Below are 17,024 nucleotides of genomic sequence, written 5' to 3'. Positions count from 1 at the left end.
ATGGAGACAAAATGTCTCCACAAAGATGTCAAAAATCTTTGACCTTGTGGAGACATTTATTGGTCCCTTATGAGGAAAACAACTTACAAATCATACTAAATTATGTTTTTTAAAAATGTAAAAATGCAAGTTTTCTTTGATGGTAGGTTTAGGTGTAGGTTTAAGGTTATGGAATAAAAAATACAGTTTGTACAGTAAAAAAAATATTATGTCTATTGAAAGTCCCCATAAAACTGGAAACACAACATGTGTGTGTCATTTTCAGTTTAAACATAAGCCAACACGTATTTTTTATTTAAATTGTTTTATTTCATATCTCATAACTAAATAAGATATGCTGCGTGACTGTGGAAGTATTACAGCAATACACTTTTTGGATTGCCGATGTTAGGGTAAAACGACATCAAATAAATTCATTCAATATTGCAAAGGCTGCCAACCCTCATGTAAGATTTTTAAGATTATACATATTTTCACTTATACATGCACTGAGCCTTTTGCTAATGACGGCACTGATATGGATGATGGTCAGACTGTGACATCTTACCTCATATTCAATGTTGAAATATGAAACAAATATGAAATACTAATACCAAAATTAGAATAATTAAGAACAATAAGAGAATCAATGTGTCCTTCTGACAGACTCTGAAGGTGACAGTGGTCATAGGAAGTTGCCAGACGTTCGTAAGGATGACATGTCTGCTCGCCGAGTGTCCTACAAAGAGCCGCGTGCCGCTCTACCCTTCAATCAGTATCTGCCCAACAAGAGCAACCAGACCAATTACCTTCCTGCCCCCCTGAGGAAGAGGAGGAGCGATAGAGAGGAAGACAGGAGGAGTCTAAGCAACTCAACATCTCCTGTAGGCGAAAGACCTCTCAGGTAATCGCAGCCGCTGTGATAGACAGTAAGTGTTTGGTTTGTTTGATTTCTCAGGGAATTGGCTGAAAATTCCTCTTCAGGCTGTTATGGCTGAGACGCATCATACATACAAAAATCAATACACAAGCATCATCCGTTTAATGTGTCAGTGTTTGTTTGATTCATCCTGTATTCTCCACAAGTATGTCTATGAGATCTGTGAAATTTCCCATTGCTCCCAACAGACAAGAATGCGTAGAAGTATTAAAAGAAGGGGCTGGCGTGTCTCGAAACCTTGCATCAAAGAAAAATTTCACCTGGGCAGACGAGAAAGGTGCAGAGCTGGGGGAGGCGGAACTTAAGAAAATGAGGAAGCTTGAAAAGGCGGGAATTAAAGTATTACCCGCTTCTGTGCGATATAGCAGGTCAGCGGTCAAAATGAGATATCTTGGCATGCGTATACAGCGACTAAAACGGCTAACTAGTTGTGTTTGGGACCTAGTTGTTAAAGATTGGTGCTGGTAACCACAAAACGTGTGTGTTCAAAGCCATCTAACATTAGGTTGCTGTGTGGAGAGTGACCCTGTGTACTTTTGCTTTGGATTTGTTCTGCCAATTGATTTGTGCTAAATTATAGCATGGAACACACAGTTGTGGATTAGCGTTAACCTTTGTAGCTTGGCTAATGTTTTGAGTTGTAATCACCTGTTAGTGCAAAGTTATGCTGACTTGTTCTATCATCTTGTGAATTAATTGGATTTGGTCCTTTATTGGGTCAATTGGATCTGAATTCGATTAATTGGATCTGAATCTTTTTATGCTAGGTTGTAATGAAGTGCGTGCGCATGTGCGTGTATATGTGTGTGTTTTTATTCGGTTGAGCAGATTATGCTAGTTGTGCAAATTTGACATTTTTTTAAAGGCCTGATGTCTGCATCAACTGCTAACATGGACGCACTAACATCTACGTTATAGAGTGCAAAAGTTGGTCAGTGAAGTAAAATCCCATTCATTTTTTCCAAAGGAGAATTTATATTGAATATTTGGAAATTCACACCTTTTGTGAGCTACGAGGTTGTTAATCGATGGTATATGCTTTTGTTGAAGCCATCAGCCTGCATTATTTCAACTTATTTTTAAACATTCATGTTCAACAGTTGAATTCCTGGTAAAAACTACATTACCCATGATTCGGCATAGAAATCTCCGGCAATCAAAGAGTCAGAACAAGCAAATCACCTTTAAAAAAAACTATTTAGCACCCACCCACTCCCATAAAGCACTATGAATCAACTTCTTTCAAATAATATTTTTAAATTTCTCTTTTTTTATTTATGCCATAATGTTTATATGGGGAAAATAAATGGGAAAAAATACTTCTTGGAACCAAGGCCACTGAAAAAGTGGACAGGCACTTCCACAATAGCACTCTTAAAAAAAAAAAATATTGAAATGTTATGGCAAATTTTCTCCTCAGTCCAATCGAGAATCCTGTGGAGCCCAGTAAAGCTAAAGCACCTTCACCTGACATCATTCTTCGGCGTGACAATGACTTCATGCGGGCTGCTGCCCCACATCAGTGGGAATCGAATGAGGAAGATGAAAATGAAGAGGCAGAGCAGAAGGTTCCAGATGTCCAAAAGGATGATCTTGCTTCTCGTAGAGCGCGCATGAATCAATTCAAACCGAGTGTGGCTCATAACTTCCTGCCAGGCTCTTGTAGTTGGAAGGACCGAGAGAAATGGGAGGGAATTAGACTGGCATCCCAGCATGCTGTGTTGGAGAGGATGGAGAAGATGGAACATGAGAAAAAGAGGTTTGCTTGTGACCGCGAGTTATAGGGTCTTATGCTCAGGGACTAGTTATGTTGGCTTGGTCAAATCCAACGCAATGCTATTGTATAGTGCTTTGAGTTGTACAAACTCTTTATATCAGAGAGCTTTCAAGTTACATTCACCAAACTCTGCACAGTCCTTAGTCTGTTCTGACTTATTTTATCATGTCTATTTCTACTAGTGCATGATTAAAAATGAGATCTGTCTTTAGTTTTTCGGTTCATCTTTCCCCTGCTTTCCCCCACTTTCCCCCAATGGAAACCACTTAGAACACCTTAGTAAGCACTTAAAAATCTCATAGCAAGCCTTAAAGGCCCACTGAAGTGCCTAAAAACACACAGAATTATTCAATGTGTATAGGAAGACAGGGAAGACATATAGAACAGCTCCTCCCTTTTTAAAAAAAATGGCCAATAGCATTTAGTTTATATCACAGCTCAGCAAAGCTGCAGTTTCCTCCTAATCTCTAATCCACCATATCACTTTAAAATATAGCATTCTGTGCTGAATTCAGATGGGTCCAATATGTTTTCTGGTATTGGCTTACTCACGCATATGATCCACTCTTTGCTATAATGTCTCTGGACCGGAGCCGATGTAAAATGATCCTGTATGCTAATGTGAAAACAGACTTCATTCGCCCCAATGGAAAGCATATTTACTCTGTCCCTATCCCCTATATAGTGCACTATGTACCATTCACTATTTATAAAATACTAAATGTGTGAACAAGTGATTGATTTCAGTTGCAGCTTCAGTGTCTATTTATAATGCTATTTAGCTTTAGATTCTTTAGAGCATTTTATTGGACAGAAAATCTAATGCGCAGAGTGATGTCATCAAAATCATTAATCCATACTGGAGGAAGTAGACTAAGTTTTAAATGCTCATATCGTCTAAATGCGAATTTTGCTATTGTTTTGGAGCATACTAGCTTATAGATAACAGTAAGGCTAACATATTTATACTAAAAGCCAAAAAAACCTCCATTTTGATTTCATGCTTCATGCTTAAAGTTGCAAAACTTAATTTTGGGACCTTAAGCAACCAGCTAGGGATGTGTTTCCTGTACTACAGATAGAACAGTGTAACTTGCTGCTTAACTACTATAGAATAATTAATCGTTGGAGAAATTAACTAGCTAGTCATGACCGTTTCCTAAAATTATTAACTATAGTAACTTTGTCATTCAAAAGCATCTGTCATTCGAACATGTTGGTTCAACAACAACCGTCGTTATGCTGATATACAGGTTGTGAAGTTTAACTTCTGCTATTTAATCAATATGGGATCTAATCAATATCAGATTATTGCTGTAAATAACAAACATGCATTTGGGCAACAACCTAAAAAGGCTTACAACTCTTCAAACTTCAAATCTCTCTTTAAAACATCAACATTTTCAAAGTATTAAAATTTACAAAATTTAAAATTTTACAAAATTTAATTTCTCTCTTCAAAATGCACGATTATTTAAAGAACATTAGGCCTATATAACCTTCCATCTAACTTTTAGTTTTAAACTTCCAAGTGAGACTTGTCAAGTTGACAAGTTTGTCTTCACCAGTTTTTCTTTTGTATGGTGTTGTTTTATTTGCTTATGTAGCTCTAATATCTTTTATCACAGAGTTTCGTTCTATATACCAAACGTGGTATCATTCATTTCGTATAGTACTTAGGTGTGTAGCATTATAGCTAACTAGACTATGGTCGTTCTGGATGTTAATATTGTCATGGTTGTTGTGTTCTGTGGAATTTAAGCATCCATTTTCTTCTTATAATGTTACATTTCTACCACAGTCAGCCTGACTCCGCCCCCCACGAGATACCAATCATAACTCGTAAGGACAATCCTTTCCTGAATCCTGAAAAAGAAAGGGCAAAAGAAGGGGGTGAGGAAGATGAGAAAGAGGTAGAGGGGAAGATAGTTGTCCCAAACCCACACAAAGATGATCTTGCAAGAAGGCGGACTGAGGGAAGGCCACGCCCTCCCAAAGATCCTCATCAGTCATTGGCCCAGGCTTCCATCACTCAATCAGATCTGGAAACATGGCAGAGACTCAAGATGAATACAGAGAACAGGTGCCTCGAGACAAACACATACACTTTCTCATACATTTCTCTGCTTTTTATACATTGGCCACAGAGTCCAAAATTAACACATGATGAGCCCCGTGAGTAACTAAATACAATGGAGTTACTGGTTATTTTGCTGGTAACTTCATTAGGAACTGTAACCTTATATATGGTTTACATTTTACGTGAAGACTGTTTTTAATATGATGCTGGAAGTGTTTGAAAGTGTATGCAAAGACAAACAACTAAATAATCGTATTGTTATTGGGACAAAGAAATAATTTTGTTAAATAATAAAACGCTGGTAAAAAAATACATGTTATTGAATATTAATATATTTATATTTACATCCAATTTAAAGAAAATGTTTAAATTCAATTGCTACTGTATTTGCATGTATGGCAAATAGTTAATTCTGGACCCTGATTGACCACCCTTAGCCATTCTCTGTCTGGTTTAGCCCTCCTGCTAAGCTCAGTTTATCCTTCATGCTGATCAACAGTGAGTCTGACTCCACCCCTGTTGAAGTGCCAATCATAACTCGCAAGGACAACCCCTTCCTGAGCCCTGAGAAAAAAAGTGGAAGCGAGCAGGCGAATGAGGAAGGGACAGACAGAGAGAAAGGGGGTTGGGTGGTGATGCCTAATGTAAAGACAGATGACCTGGCCAGAAGGCGGGCCCAAAGTGGGCCTGTCCCACAGAGAGACCCCCGGCAATCATTGGCTCAAACAACCATCACTCAGTCAGACCTGGAGAAATGGCAGAGGCTCAAGATGAATACAGACAGCAGGTGCCTGACATGCGACCTTTTACCTCTGACCTAACATGACTTAGCAACACACTTAATTTTTTTTTAGAGATTTCACACTGCTGAACTCTAATTTACTTAAAGAGGTCCTATTATGCTTTTTCAACTTTAGTGAGTCTGTAATGTTGCTGTTTTTGTTTAGGTTACTCTGCAAGGTTGCATAGTCCACTCCGAAGGGAGAAGTTTTATTTAACGGAACACTCTACCGTTTTTAGAAATAGGGCTTATTCAACTTCTTTCCTACATTTAGATATGTGGGCAAATGCATTTTGGTCTCAGTGCATGCATTGTTTTAATTTGGCAGGGTCGCCGCTAGTTTAGCTTAGCATAATGGATTAAATCCTATGTTGCCAGCTAGCACTCAAAAAAAAAAACACCCACCTAATTACTTCTTGTGGCCTGCGTATTCACAACAAGTACAAATAGCGATGCAGATTAAGACTAGGCAATTTCCTAGGCAGATTATATTATGGGAAAGCACAGGCGAAGCACTGCTACTTGGGCGCAGAGATATCACGCAACACATTGCAATCGCTCAACAGCTGGAGGACGTGAGGATGAGAGCCGTGATATTTCTGCGTATATATCTTATAATGTTCTTCTGAACATTATAACATCCACGTTTAGCTGTGTATTGCACATTTTACGGAGAACAGCTTCCAGAACCTAAGAGAGTACAACGCAGGCTACGCACAAAAGCGTACCACAATAACTGTGGACTGCCTGTATTGTTGCATCCCTAAAAAACACACCAATTTAAAATGCCTGTGAAATCTGTGAATCAGGCAAATAGACTTATTGGTGTTTTCTTTTGGTTTGTGTCTAGCTCTGTGTCCTAATCAGACAAGATGCAATAAAACTAGAGGCAATATAATTTTTTCCTTGTAAATGATTGTAACAAAGTTCGATAGTAGGAGGAAGGAAGAGGACACGGGGGTTGGCTGGACGGTTGATGCTCCTTTATTGTAACTCAAAACTTGTTATAACTTCAACAACACACACTGCGGTGTGAATTCTCATAGACACTCGATCACTTCCGGGTCGGCACTTCCGGCTTCCGGTAACTCAGTCTCTGGGGTTTCGCATCAACCGTCCGATCTCTCTCTCTCCCTGGTCTCTGGTTCCGCCGAGGTTTTATACCCTCTCCGCGCTCACTACTGGAACAAGAGACAGGTGTTATTAATCTGCGTCCAACCCACTCACTTACCGCTCGTCCCGCGGCTCTCTCTCCCGCTGCAGACCTCGCTGAACCACGCTCCCCTTGCCACATACCCCCACCGCCCGACTCAGGCCGGGGAGCCGTCCGGCCTGCAGCACCCCTTCCCCCCCCCCCCCCCCTTGACCACCTTGAATTTAAACGGCTGAAGAGCTAGATACCAACGGGTGATCCGCGCGTTGGTATCCTTCATGTGGTGGAGCCATTGGAGAGGAGTGTGGTCCGAACAGAGGGTGAACTCTCGCCCCAGGAGGTAGTAGCGGAGGGTGAGAACGGCCCACCTGATGGCCAGACACTCCTTCTCTATGGTGCTGTACTTAGCTTCCCTCTTGGAGAGCTTACGGCTAATGTACAGCACCGGCCGCTCTCCCCCCTCCACCTCCTGGGCCAGGACTGCGCCCAGCCCCCTGTCCGACGCGTCAGTCTGCAACAAGAATGGGAGAGAAAAGTCAGGGGAGTGTAAGAGCGGCCCGCCACATAGAGCAGCCTTCACTCGGGTAAAAGCCTGTTGACACGGCTCCGTCCACTGGACCGTATCTGGTAGCCCCTTTCTAGTAAGGTCAGTCAAAGGGCTGGTGAGGTCCGAATAATTTGGTATGAACCGTCTATAATATCCCGCCAGCCCCAAGAACTGCCTAACCTCCTTTTTGGTCTTGGGTCTCGGACAGGTTGCAATTGCTGCGGTCTTATCAATTTGGGGACGCACCTGTCCATGACCCAAGTGGAAGCCCAGATACCTTACTTCCACCCGCCCAATCGCACACTTCTTTGGGTTGGCCGTGAGCCCCGCTCCCCTCAGCGACCTCAAGACCGCCCTGACATGCTGCATATGCCGCTGCCAATCGTGACTGTAAATCACGATATCATCCAGATAGGCAGCAGCATATGCGGCATGAGGACGCAAAATCCTGTCCATGAGGCGCTGAAAGGTAGCGGGCGCCCCGAACAACCCGAAAGGAAGCGTGACAAATTGGTGCAATCCAAACGGCGTGGTGAAAGCTGTCTTTTCTTTGGACAATGGAGACAAGGGGATCTGCCAATAGCCCTTTGTTAAGTCCAGCGTCGAATAAAATCGAGCCGTGCCCAACCGATCAAGCAACTCGTCAACCTGCGGCATTGGATACGCGTCGAATTTCGACACAGCGTTCACCTTGCGGTAGTCCACACAGAACCTGACCGAGCCGTCTGTTTTGGGGACCAAAACTATCGGGCTCGCCCAGTCACTGTTGGACTCCTCGATTACTCCCATGTCGAGCATGGCGCCTAATTCTTCCTGAACTACCTTTTTCTTGTGTTCAGGCAAGCGATACGGCCGGCTGCGAACTACCACGCCCGGCTCGGTCTCGATATGGTGCTGAATCAAGTCGGTACGTCCCGGTAGGGGCGAGAACACGTCAGCGAACTCCGCCTGCAATTTTGATAAATCAGTGAGTTGTAACGGTGAGAGGTGATCTCCCCCAGGGGCCAGCGCGACTGATTGCGGTTTTATGCTCGCATCTGGCCCGAGATCATCCTCTCCCCCGATCACCGTTGCCAACAACACTGATTCCACCTCATTCCATTTTTTTAGCAGGTTGAGGTGGTATATTTGACGTGCCCCGTTCCTATCGGATCGTATCACTTCATAATCGAGCTCTCCTACCTGTCGTGCGACCTCAAACGGCCCCTGCCACTTTGACATTAATTTTGAGCTCGACGTAGGGAGTAGAACGAGCACTTTCTCTCCCGGTGTGAATTTGCGTAGTTTTGTACCCCTGTTATATGACCGGCTCTGGCGGTCCTGGGCTTGCAACAAATTCTCCCTCGATAGCCGCCCCAAAGTGTGGAGTTTTGTTCGCAAGTCCAGCACATACTGAATTTCGTTCTTGGCCAAAGAAGGCCCCTCCTCCCAAGTTTCTCGTAGGACGTCCAGCACCCCCCGGGGCTGCCGTCCGTAGAGAAGCTCGAAGGGGGAAAACCCCGTGGAGGCTTGCGGGACCTCCCGCACGGCAAATAAGAGGGGTTCCAACCACCGATCCCAATTTTTGGCGTCTTCCTGTACGAATTTACGGATCATGGATTTAAGAGTGCGATTAAATCGTTCGACCAAGCCGTCGGTTTGTGGGTGATAGACGCTTGTTCGAATGGATTTAATGCCCAATAATCCGTACAATTCGCTTAACGTGCGTGACATAAACGCCGTGCCTTGATCAGTGAGGATTTCCTTTGGAATCCCCACTCGGGAGATTAAACGAAACAGTGCGTCCGCAGCACTCTTCGCAGAGATGTTGCGGAGAGCCACTGCTTCCGGATATCGTGTTGCGTAGTCCACGATAACTAGCGCAAAACGATGTCCGCGTGCGGATCGCTCTAATGGCCCGATGAGGTCCATCGCAATTCTCTCGAAGGGGACCTGCATTAATGGAAGGGGGCGCAATGGCGCTTTTGGGGCGGCCAGTGGGTTCACCAACTGACATTCAGGACAAGACGCGCACCACCTGCGCACGTTGTCATGAATGCCTGGCCAAAAAAATCGGGTCATTAAACGATTCAGCGTGGCCGCCTGTCCCAGGTGGCCCGCCATCGGGTTAGAGTGAGCCGCCTGGAAAAGCATTTCCCGGCGGCTCTTTGGCACTAACAACTGGGTTGTATCTACCTTTGTCTGAGTGTCTTGGGTCACTCGATACAACCGATCCTTTATTATGGCAAAATAAGGATAGGAGACAGGCAAGGCAGGTTGGAGAGACTGTCCGTCGATCGATCGGACCTGCTGAAAAGCGTTCTTAAGGGTTTCATCCTGGGACCTGGAAAGGATGTCATCGCGTCATGAGGATGTCATGAGGAAAGTCATCGCGGTCCGAGAGAATTAGTCTCTCAATCCCGCTCGGTTCCTCTGGAGTTGTCTCCGAGGGTCCCGGTTCAGTCTCCCCAAGCTGTACTCGCACCGCCCCCTTCCTTGCCTTTTTCTCCCAAGCGGCATCCGCACACAACGATCCCAATAAAGCCGTAAAGGCGGGCCAATTCGTCCCCAGAATTAGCGGATGCCGGAGGTGTGGACTAACCGCCACCTCTATACTATGCTTTTGACCCCGAAACTGTATCGTGACTGGGACAACCGGATATTCCACCACATCCCCGTGCACACACCGCACCTTAACCATGCGGCTTGTATCCAATGCCCCAGGCTGCATCAGGCTTTGATGGATCGAGGTTTGGTTGCATCCTGAATCCACCAAGGCCTGATATGTACCCCCCTTGATACTTACAGGAATTTGGTACTCTCCTGCTTGATCGGGGGTGGTCCGCTGGACGTCCGGGATCCGGATCATTGTCCCGATGTCCATCATCGGACATCGGTCCACAAAATGATCCGGATCACCGCACCTCCAGCAGGCCAGCCCAGGCCTACCCGCCGCCCCTGCGGCGGGGAGTGGGTTGGAGAATGAGCGCGGGGAGGGCGTGGAACCAGAGCCATTGTCACCCCCCACCCCCAGCAGCCCCGCCCCCCTGGGCGGAGCCCGCGAATTCCCGAACGGTCCAGGGCCCATCCCACCCCGGCCTCTGGGGGGAATCCGAGGAGGGCCCGGAGGGCGGGACCTAGGGAGAGGGATAGGGCGAGAGGGAGATACAGAGGGGGGAGAGAGAGAGCGAGAGGTTAGAAGGGGTTCGCCGACCCCCGGGCACGCCACCAGGTGGTCCTCCGCCAGGTGGATGGCCGTCTCCAGCGACGTGGGCTGGTGGCACTGGACCCACTCGGCAGCCATCTGCGGCAGGAGTCCCGGAGCTGTTGGGCCATCGCGAAGGGTCGGCCAGCTTCTCCCCACTCCAGGGAGTGGAACCTCTGCCGGTGCTGCTCCGGGGAGCGGCCGACCCGCTGGAGGATGGCCCTCTTTAGGTCCTCGTACTCGAGGAGGTTCGCCACCGGTAACTGTTGTGCGGCCGCCTGGGCTTCCCCTGTCAGTAGTGGTATAAGGCGCACCGGCCACTGTGCCCGGGGCCACCCGCAGGCCTCCGCGGCCTTCTGAAATAGGTCAATAAAGGCCTCCGGGTCATCTTGTGGCCCCATTTTGTGGAGGGGCACGTGGACCGGTGCGCTGGTCAGCCCGGCGGCTTCGGTGCGAACCTCCCGGTCGATCCAGCTCCGGAACTTCTCGCGGTCCTCTTGCTGGCCCCGGACAATGGCCTCGAAGCGGCGCTCCTGGTCTGTCCGGAGGTCCAGCATGGCTTGGTGTTGGTCCTGATGGAGGACCGCGAGGGATGTAATAATGTCCGCAAATGGCGAGGCGGAGGGCGTCTGCATGGCGGCGGCGCTGTCCTACTTCCTTCCGGGTTTCGGCACCAGTGTAACAAAGTTCGATAGTAGGAGGAAGGAAGAGGACACGGGGGTCGGCTGGACGGTTGATGCTTCTTTATTGTAACTCAAAACTTGTTATAACTTCAACAACACACACTGCGGTGTGAATTCTCATAGACACTCGATCACTTCCGGGTCGGCACTTCCGGCTTCCGGTAACTCAGTCTCTGGGGTTTCGCATCAACCGTCCGATCTCTCTCTCTCCCTGGTCTCTGGTTCCGCCGAGGTTTACTGGAACACTACTGGAACAAGAGACAGGTGTTATTAATCTGCGTCCAACCCACTCACTTACCGCTCGTCCCGCGGCTCTCTCTCCCGCTGCAGACCTCGCTGAACCACGCCCCCCTTGCCACAATGATATACATGAGTAGCCTATATTATATATATATATATATATATATATATATATATATATATATATATATATATATATATATATATATATATATATATAGAAGTTATTTTATTATTTTTCTGCAGAATTTATCTTTTCCCACTGTATCCTCACCCTTAGCTTGCTCACAAGTTTTAAGAGAAAAATGCTATTCAAAGTACACTACCGTTCATGCGTTTCTTTATTTATCCAACAAGGACTAATTCAATTGACCAAAAGTGACAGGCATGTATAATATTACAAAATATTTCTTATAAAAAAAATTTTTTGGGAACTTTCTATTCATCAAAGATTTTCCACAAAAAAAATCAGTTTTCAATAATGATATTTTTTCTTGAGCACCAAATCATCATATTGGAATGATTTCTGCATCCAAACTTTGGATGTGTAAGTTATATTGTGATATTAGGTATAAAAACATACTCTGTTAACTTAGTAAATATAAGTAAATATTTTCCACAAATTGTAATAATTGTTGTGGCTTCAGTACAAGTGTGTACTAATAAAGTATGTACTAAGTGTGTATATAAAGTCAATAATATTATCTTATTAATACACTGTAAAAAAAATATTGTTGCTTTAACTTAAAAAAGTAAGTAACCTGGTTGCCTTAATTTTGAGTTTATTGAAATACATTTTTTGAGTTGATACAATGAAATTGGTTTAATAAATAGAAACTTAAAATATTATTGTATTTGAATCACATAAAAAATTTGATAAATCATAAAAATACCACAATTTGGCATGTTTCACTGCGTCATCACAAATAAAACACACACAATTACCCAGTATTCTTACAATATCTTTTAATAATATTTGAATAAAGGTTGCCGATTCTCAAAAATGTTCATTGCACTAACTCAAATTTGTAATTTCAATTAACTAAAAATTTTAAGGCAACCAGGTAATTTATTTTTGATTTTTTTTTTTTTTTTTACAGTGTAACACACGTAAAATTTTCCACACAGCATAAATGAGTCTGCAAAATATGTTACTGCTTTCATATTTTAGGAAGAATATATGGTCTTCAAATATAATGGCTGCGATTGTGTGCCATCGCACATTTTTGCTGTCAATGTAGACAGACGAAACACTTGTCTCTGAAAAAGACGCAGTACAAGCCTAAAATATATTTAAATCAGTTGAGGCTTAGAGCCAAGAAGCTCAGTCTGTCATTGGCGTGAGTGCTGCGTAAGAGGGCTCTGTGTCTTGTTACGCTGTTGTGGAGATGTTTGTTAAAGTGGGCCTTTGTCAGACTCCAAATTCTGTTTGCAGAGGGAAGCCCCTCTCAAGCAAACAGACGTCACCAAGGCAACCATTGAAACCAAGAGATGCTCACAGAGAAAGAGGGAGGGGAGCATGCGAGTCTAAGACCACATACTAAACTGTTGTACTGGAGCCAAGGCTGTGTGTCATTCCTTGAGTATAGTACTTTCCCTTTATATGACTCAAAAGGCCATGCTTGCATCAGCATCAATGGGTTTAGCCTATTGGGATACCACAAAGATTCCTATTCAGAGATCCATGACAATCCTCTCTATATCACCGACTTGACTGTCAGACTGACGTGGGCTTTCTTCATTAGTTTCAGTGTTCATCATTTTTTCCGTCTGCTCCTCTAATTCTTCTCTCTTTCTCTTCTTTACTCACATGTGTCATGTATGTGTGTGCGTGTGAACAGCGATGACCCTATTGTCCCTCTGTGTCAGACGTGTCTTGAGAAAGGCTGCCTCTCTGTCTCCTCCAAGACGAAGGTTGCCAAGAACGACCTGGCTGGTTGCCAGGAACGTTCCTCCGGTGAACGGCGGCGTTTTGTGACATTTGGGGGTGTGACAGAGATGGAGAGTACTTCCTGGAAAGAGGAGGATGAGGAAAGGGAAGAGGGACAGGGGGACGAGGCAGAGAAGCTTCGGTACCTCCTCTCGATGGCAACTGTTGCTGTGCCCACCATAGGGCTGGGCTCCAGACTGACAAAGAGAGCGGTGGGCAGGTAGGGAGAGAAAGAAGGAAAGACAGGATAGAAGGATAGATGCATAAATACATGCACTTTCATGCACAACAGACCAGTGGAGGAACACTCAAAAAGGGGCCACGTCATGTTTTTTTAGCATTTAATTTTTTTGCTGAGGTTAGAAACTAGAACAGTCATAATATAGCTTCTATTTCCACTCTCTAAAAAAATATTTAGAATTAATGTTTAATTCTTAGTTAGAATTAAACAAGCTTTTTTTCGCTGCTGTGCCTTTAAAATATAGTTTACCTAAAATTACTCACCCTTATGTTGTTCACAAATGAAAATCTTAATGTGTTATAATGTGTTCTCAGATCTCATCAAAAAAGATCTTCATTTGTGTTCCAAAGATGAACGAGTGTCTTACGGGTTTAGAATGACATGAGGGTGAGAAAATTATGATTTGATTTTCACGTTGTTCAAAACTCGTATGAGTTTCTTTCATCTGCTGAACACAAAGAAGATATTTTGAAGACTGTCAGTAACCAAACAGTTGATGAACCCCAATGCCTTCCATATTTTTTTTTGTCCATCGTATGGAAGTCAATGGGGCCCATCAACAGTTTATTTACCAATATTCTTCAAAATATTGTCTTTTCAACAGAAGAAAGAAACTCATAAAGGTTTGGAACGACTTGGGGATGTGTAAATGATGACAGAATTTAAATCTTTGGGTGAACTAAACCTTTAAAGGTGGGGTAAGTGCTTTCTGGTGACTGTTGTTGGTATTTCAAATCACCAAAACAAACACGCCCCTACCCCCAAAAGAGTCTTCCCCCTATTTGGATAGCTCCGCCCCACACATACGTAACTCAGGCAACGACTATGGCAGAATCTGTGTGTTAGTAATCCAGGTTGAATATTCAATGAAAAAGTCACCTCTTCCATCACAAAAACATAAACCGTTTTCCTGAACAACTTGAAAGACCGATTATGACCGGATAAGGGTATCATGAAGAAGAAACAAACATATATTAGGAGTATAGTATCTTACTTGTTGGACACATTTTTTGAGCTGACGCTTGAAACAGACAGTGAGGAAATTTAGATGCTCCATACGGTGTGGAAATGAACGGGCCTTTATCATCGCTGAAGTGACAGACAATATAATCGCTAATGGACAAACAAGCGAACATGACACACAAGCATATTCACGCAAAAGCCAGCATATAATAGTTCTCGGCTAATGTCCGTCGTGTGTGTTGTGTGTTTTTTTGAATAATGATATGCACTGAGCGCTCTCTTCTCACCGTCAATAGTAGACACGCCCCTTACCTGCTGATTGGCTACAAGTTTGTTATTGGACTTATTTTGAAATAACACTTACCCCACCTTTAAGGTGCAAAGTCCAAATTACCATGATTACAAGAACAGACTTAAAAAAGTGCTCATATGTCGCGACTGAAAAGTACCGTCGGTAAAAAGTGCTCACATATTTTTCTGAGAGCTGTAACTCGCACCATCTCAGCGGAAACGCTCAAGATGGCGGTGACTTCAGAACAGTCTGAAAATAAGTGAAAGACACAATACAGTTAATGTCGCTAACACAGAGTTGAATAACTAGCTAAAGTCTTGCTAAACAAAGTGTATTAATAATGCATTTGCATAATAGCTGCTATTTTTATTGAGGTTTTGTCTAATGATTATTCAAATTACACACATTCATTTTGCCGTTTAATAGTGTTGCCATGGAAATGCACAGAGTAGAATGTCCTGGTTGTCAATACTAATTATGGTAATGGTTTCTATCCTTTTCCGTTGTTATTTCATCACAATATGACCCCTTTAGTCAGTGCTCATTGTCAGGAGCAGTAATTGTTGGTCCAGTGATGTGAAGAATTCCGACACACTACTACAAACACTGCTTGTTGAGGACTGCCTGCTCTCAGTTATGTTTACCAAAGATCTGGATGCATATACTCACCATCAGAGTGTGCTGGAGTTTGGGAATGTGTAGTGATCTTAGCAGTGATGCTGCATTAAAAGGGCATGTCAGTTTCATCTCACTGTAGTTTAGTCTGGTGGACTTGTGTTTTGAGAGACTGTTAGCATGATGCTAAAAACTGTGGTAGCCCTGAGTGGTGGTTAAAACTGCTTATATTTGTGCTGTTTAGGATGGAAAATAGGCTTAATAGAGGGTGTTAGTATGATGTTAACAACTGTAGCACTAGCACTCCTGAATGATGATAAAACTGCTCTTATTTGGGCTGTTTATGAGAGAAATTAGCAGTGAATGGCTTTCTGTGGTGGTGTGGACTGAAATATGACTGAAGGAACTGGAAAATTCTGTATAGTGATTTTGTGTGATTCTGTAGTTTTGCGTAACTGCAATGCAGTTGCTGTTGTTCCCATTGGACTGCATCTTTCAATGCCTGTAGGCTATCTGCATTCTCTGTCCTCTCTGACCCCCTAATTTTTTCCTTTTCCGTTTCTGACTCAATGTTTCTCTTTTTCCTTCCACGTCTCATACATCATAAACTAACTTACTTAGTGGAGATACAAACCCTGAGCCTGCTCCCATCATGCCCCCTGAGCCTCCGAACCCTGCCATGTTTGAGCGCATGGTGCTGGAGGAAGAACTGGATAAGAAAGCTAAAGATGAGAGGGAGGATAATGAAGAAGACGAACAAGAGGAGAGGCAACCAGATATAGAAAAGGATGACATGCTAGCTCGTAGAACAGGAGCATATCAGAAGCCAGCAAGCGGGACGTCATATAACAGATTCCTCCCGCTGCCGGCTTCCAAGAGAGAAGGCACTGGAGGGGCTTCCATAGCCCAGAAAGGAAGTATCCAGATGAGCACGAGTGGAGACGGTGACCTCCAGGACCTGGAAAGAAACATAAAGACAAAGAGAACCAAGATTGGACAGAGGTGGGACAAGCAAAACTAACTGGAAGTCTCAAACCTTTCTTTGTTATAATGCATGAGTCTAACATGCTAACATGCCATGGGAAGAAAAAAAACATTCTTAGCCTTTTGGGTGCACTATTTATTGCTTATAGGGCATGTCTTTGAGCTTTTCTCATACTTGGTTAGGAAATTTACTGCAGTTTGCATTTGCTAAAATGCTGGTGATGCAATCCCTAACGAAACAAAAATATACTGCAGTATATTGGAAAATATCATGTAATACTTTAGGCAATATATTCACATATATAGGCTTTAATATTTATATTCGCCAATATATTGCAATATATGAAAGCGGCAATCATTTGTATATTTTGCAGTATATTACAGGAATATATAATATATTGTACAATACCATCAAGATATTATTCCATGTATTTGCAATATATTATAATATATTTTGAAGTAATATATTGGTAAATATATTTTCCTTTCATAAGGGATATGTCTAAATAATTTCGAATAAATCGCTATTAATATTCTGTACAGTTTAAATGCATAAAACACAAAAATAACTAACATCATTATGTACTGTATGGAAAATGGATAATTTGGGATTTGCAAAAAAAGTGTTAATAAAT

At 43.4% G+C, this 17,024-nt stretch overlaps 1 protein-coding gene across 4 annotated transcripts in view; it reads left to right on the top strand.

Moving 5' to 3' along the window:
- Positions 1-650: 650 nt before the first annotated feature.
- Positions 651-17,024, top strand: part of limch1a (LIM and calponin homology domains 1a) — a 45,015-nt gene continuing 28,641 nt past the window's right edge. For all 4 annotated transcript variants that reach the window (XM_067441840.1, XM_067441839.1, XM_067441838.1 and 1 more), the window contains exons 1-7: positions 651-883; positions 1,108-1,287; positions 2,340-2,678; positions 4,498-4,779; positions 5,276-5,563; positions 13,206-13,514; positions 16,027-16,407. In XM_067441840.1, the coding sequence (XP_067297941.1) occupies positions 699-883; positions 1,108-1,287; positions 2,340-2,678; positions 4,498-4,779; positions 5,276-5,563; positions 13,206-13,514; positions 16,027-16,407 (1,964 nt within the window). In that variant the 5' untranslated portion in view covers positions 651-698. The remainder of the gene's footprint in view (positions 884-1,107; positions 1,288-2,339; positions 2,679-4,497; positions 4,780-5,275; positions 5,564-13,205; positions 13,515-16,026; positions 16,408-17,024) is intronic.

Source organism: Pseudorasbora parva, chromosome 4 (genome assembly GCF_024679245.1).
Source record: "Pseudorasbora parva isolate DD20220531a chromosome 4, ASM2467924v1, whole genome shotgun sequence".
Taxonomy (NCBI): Eukaryota; Metazoa; Chordata; class Actinopteri; order Cypriniformes; family Gobionidae; genus Pseudorasbora; species Pseudorasbora parva.
The sequence above is the reverse complement of the archived record's forward strand: the minus strand, read 5'-3'. Positions and strand labels throughout refer to the sequence as shown.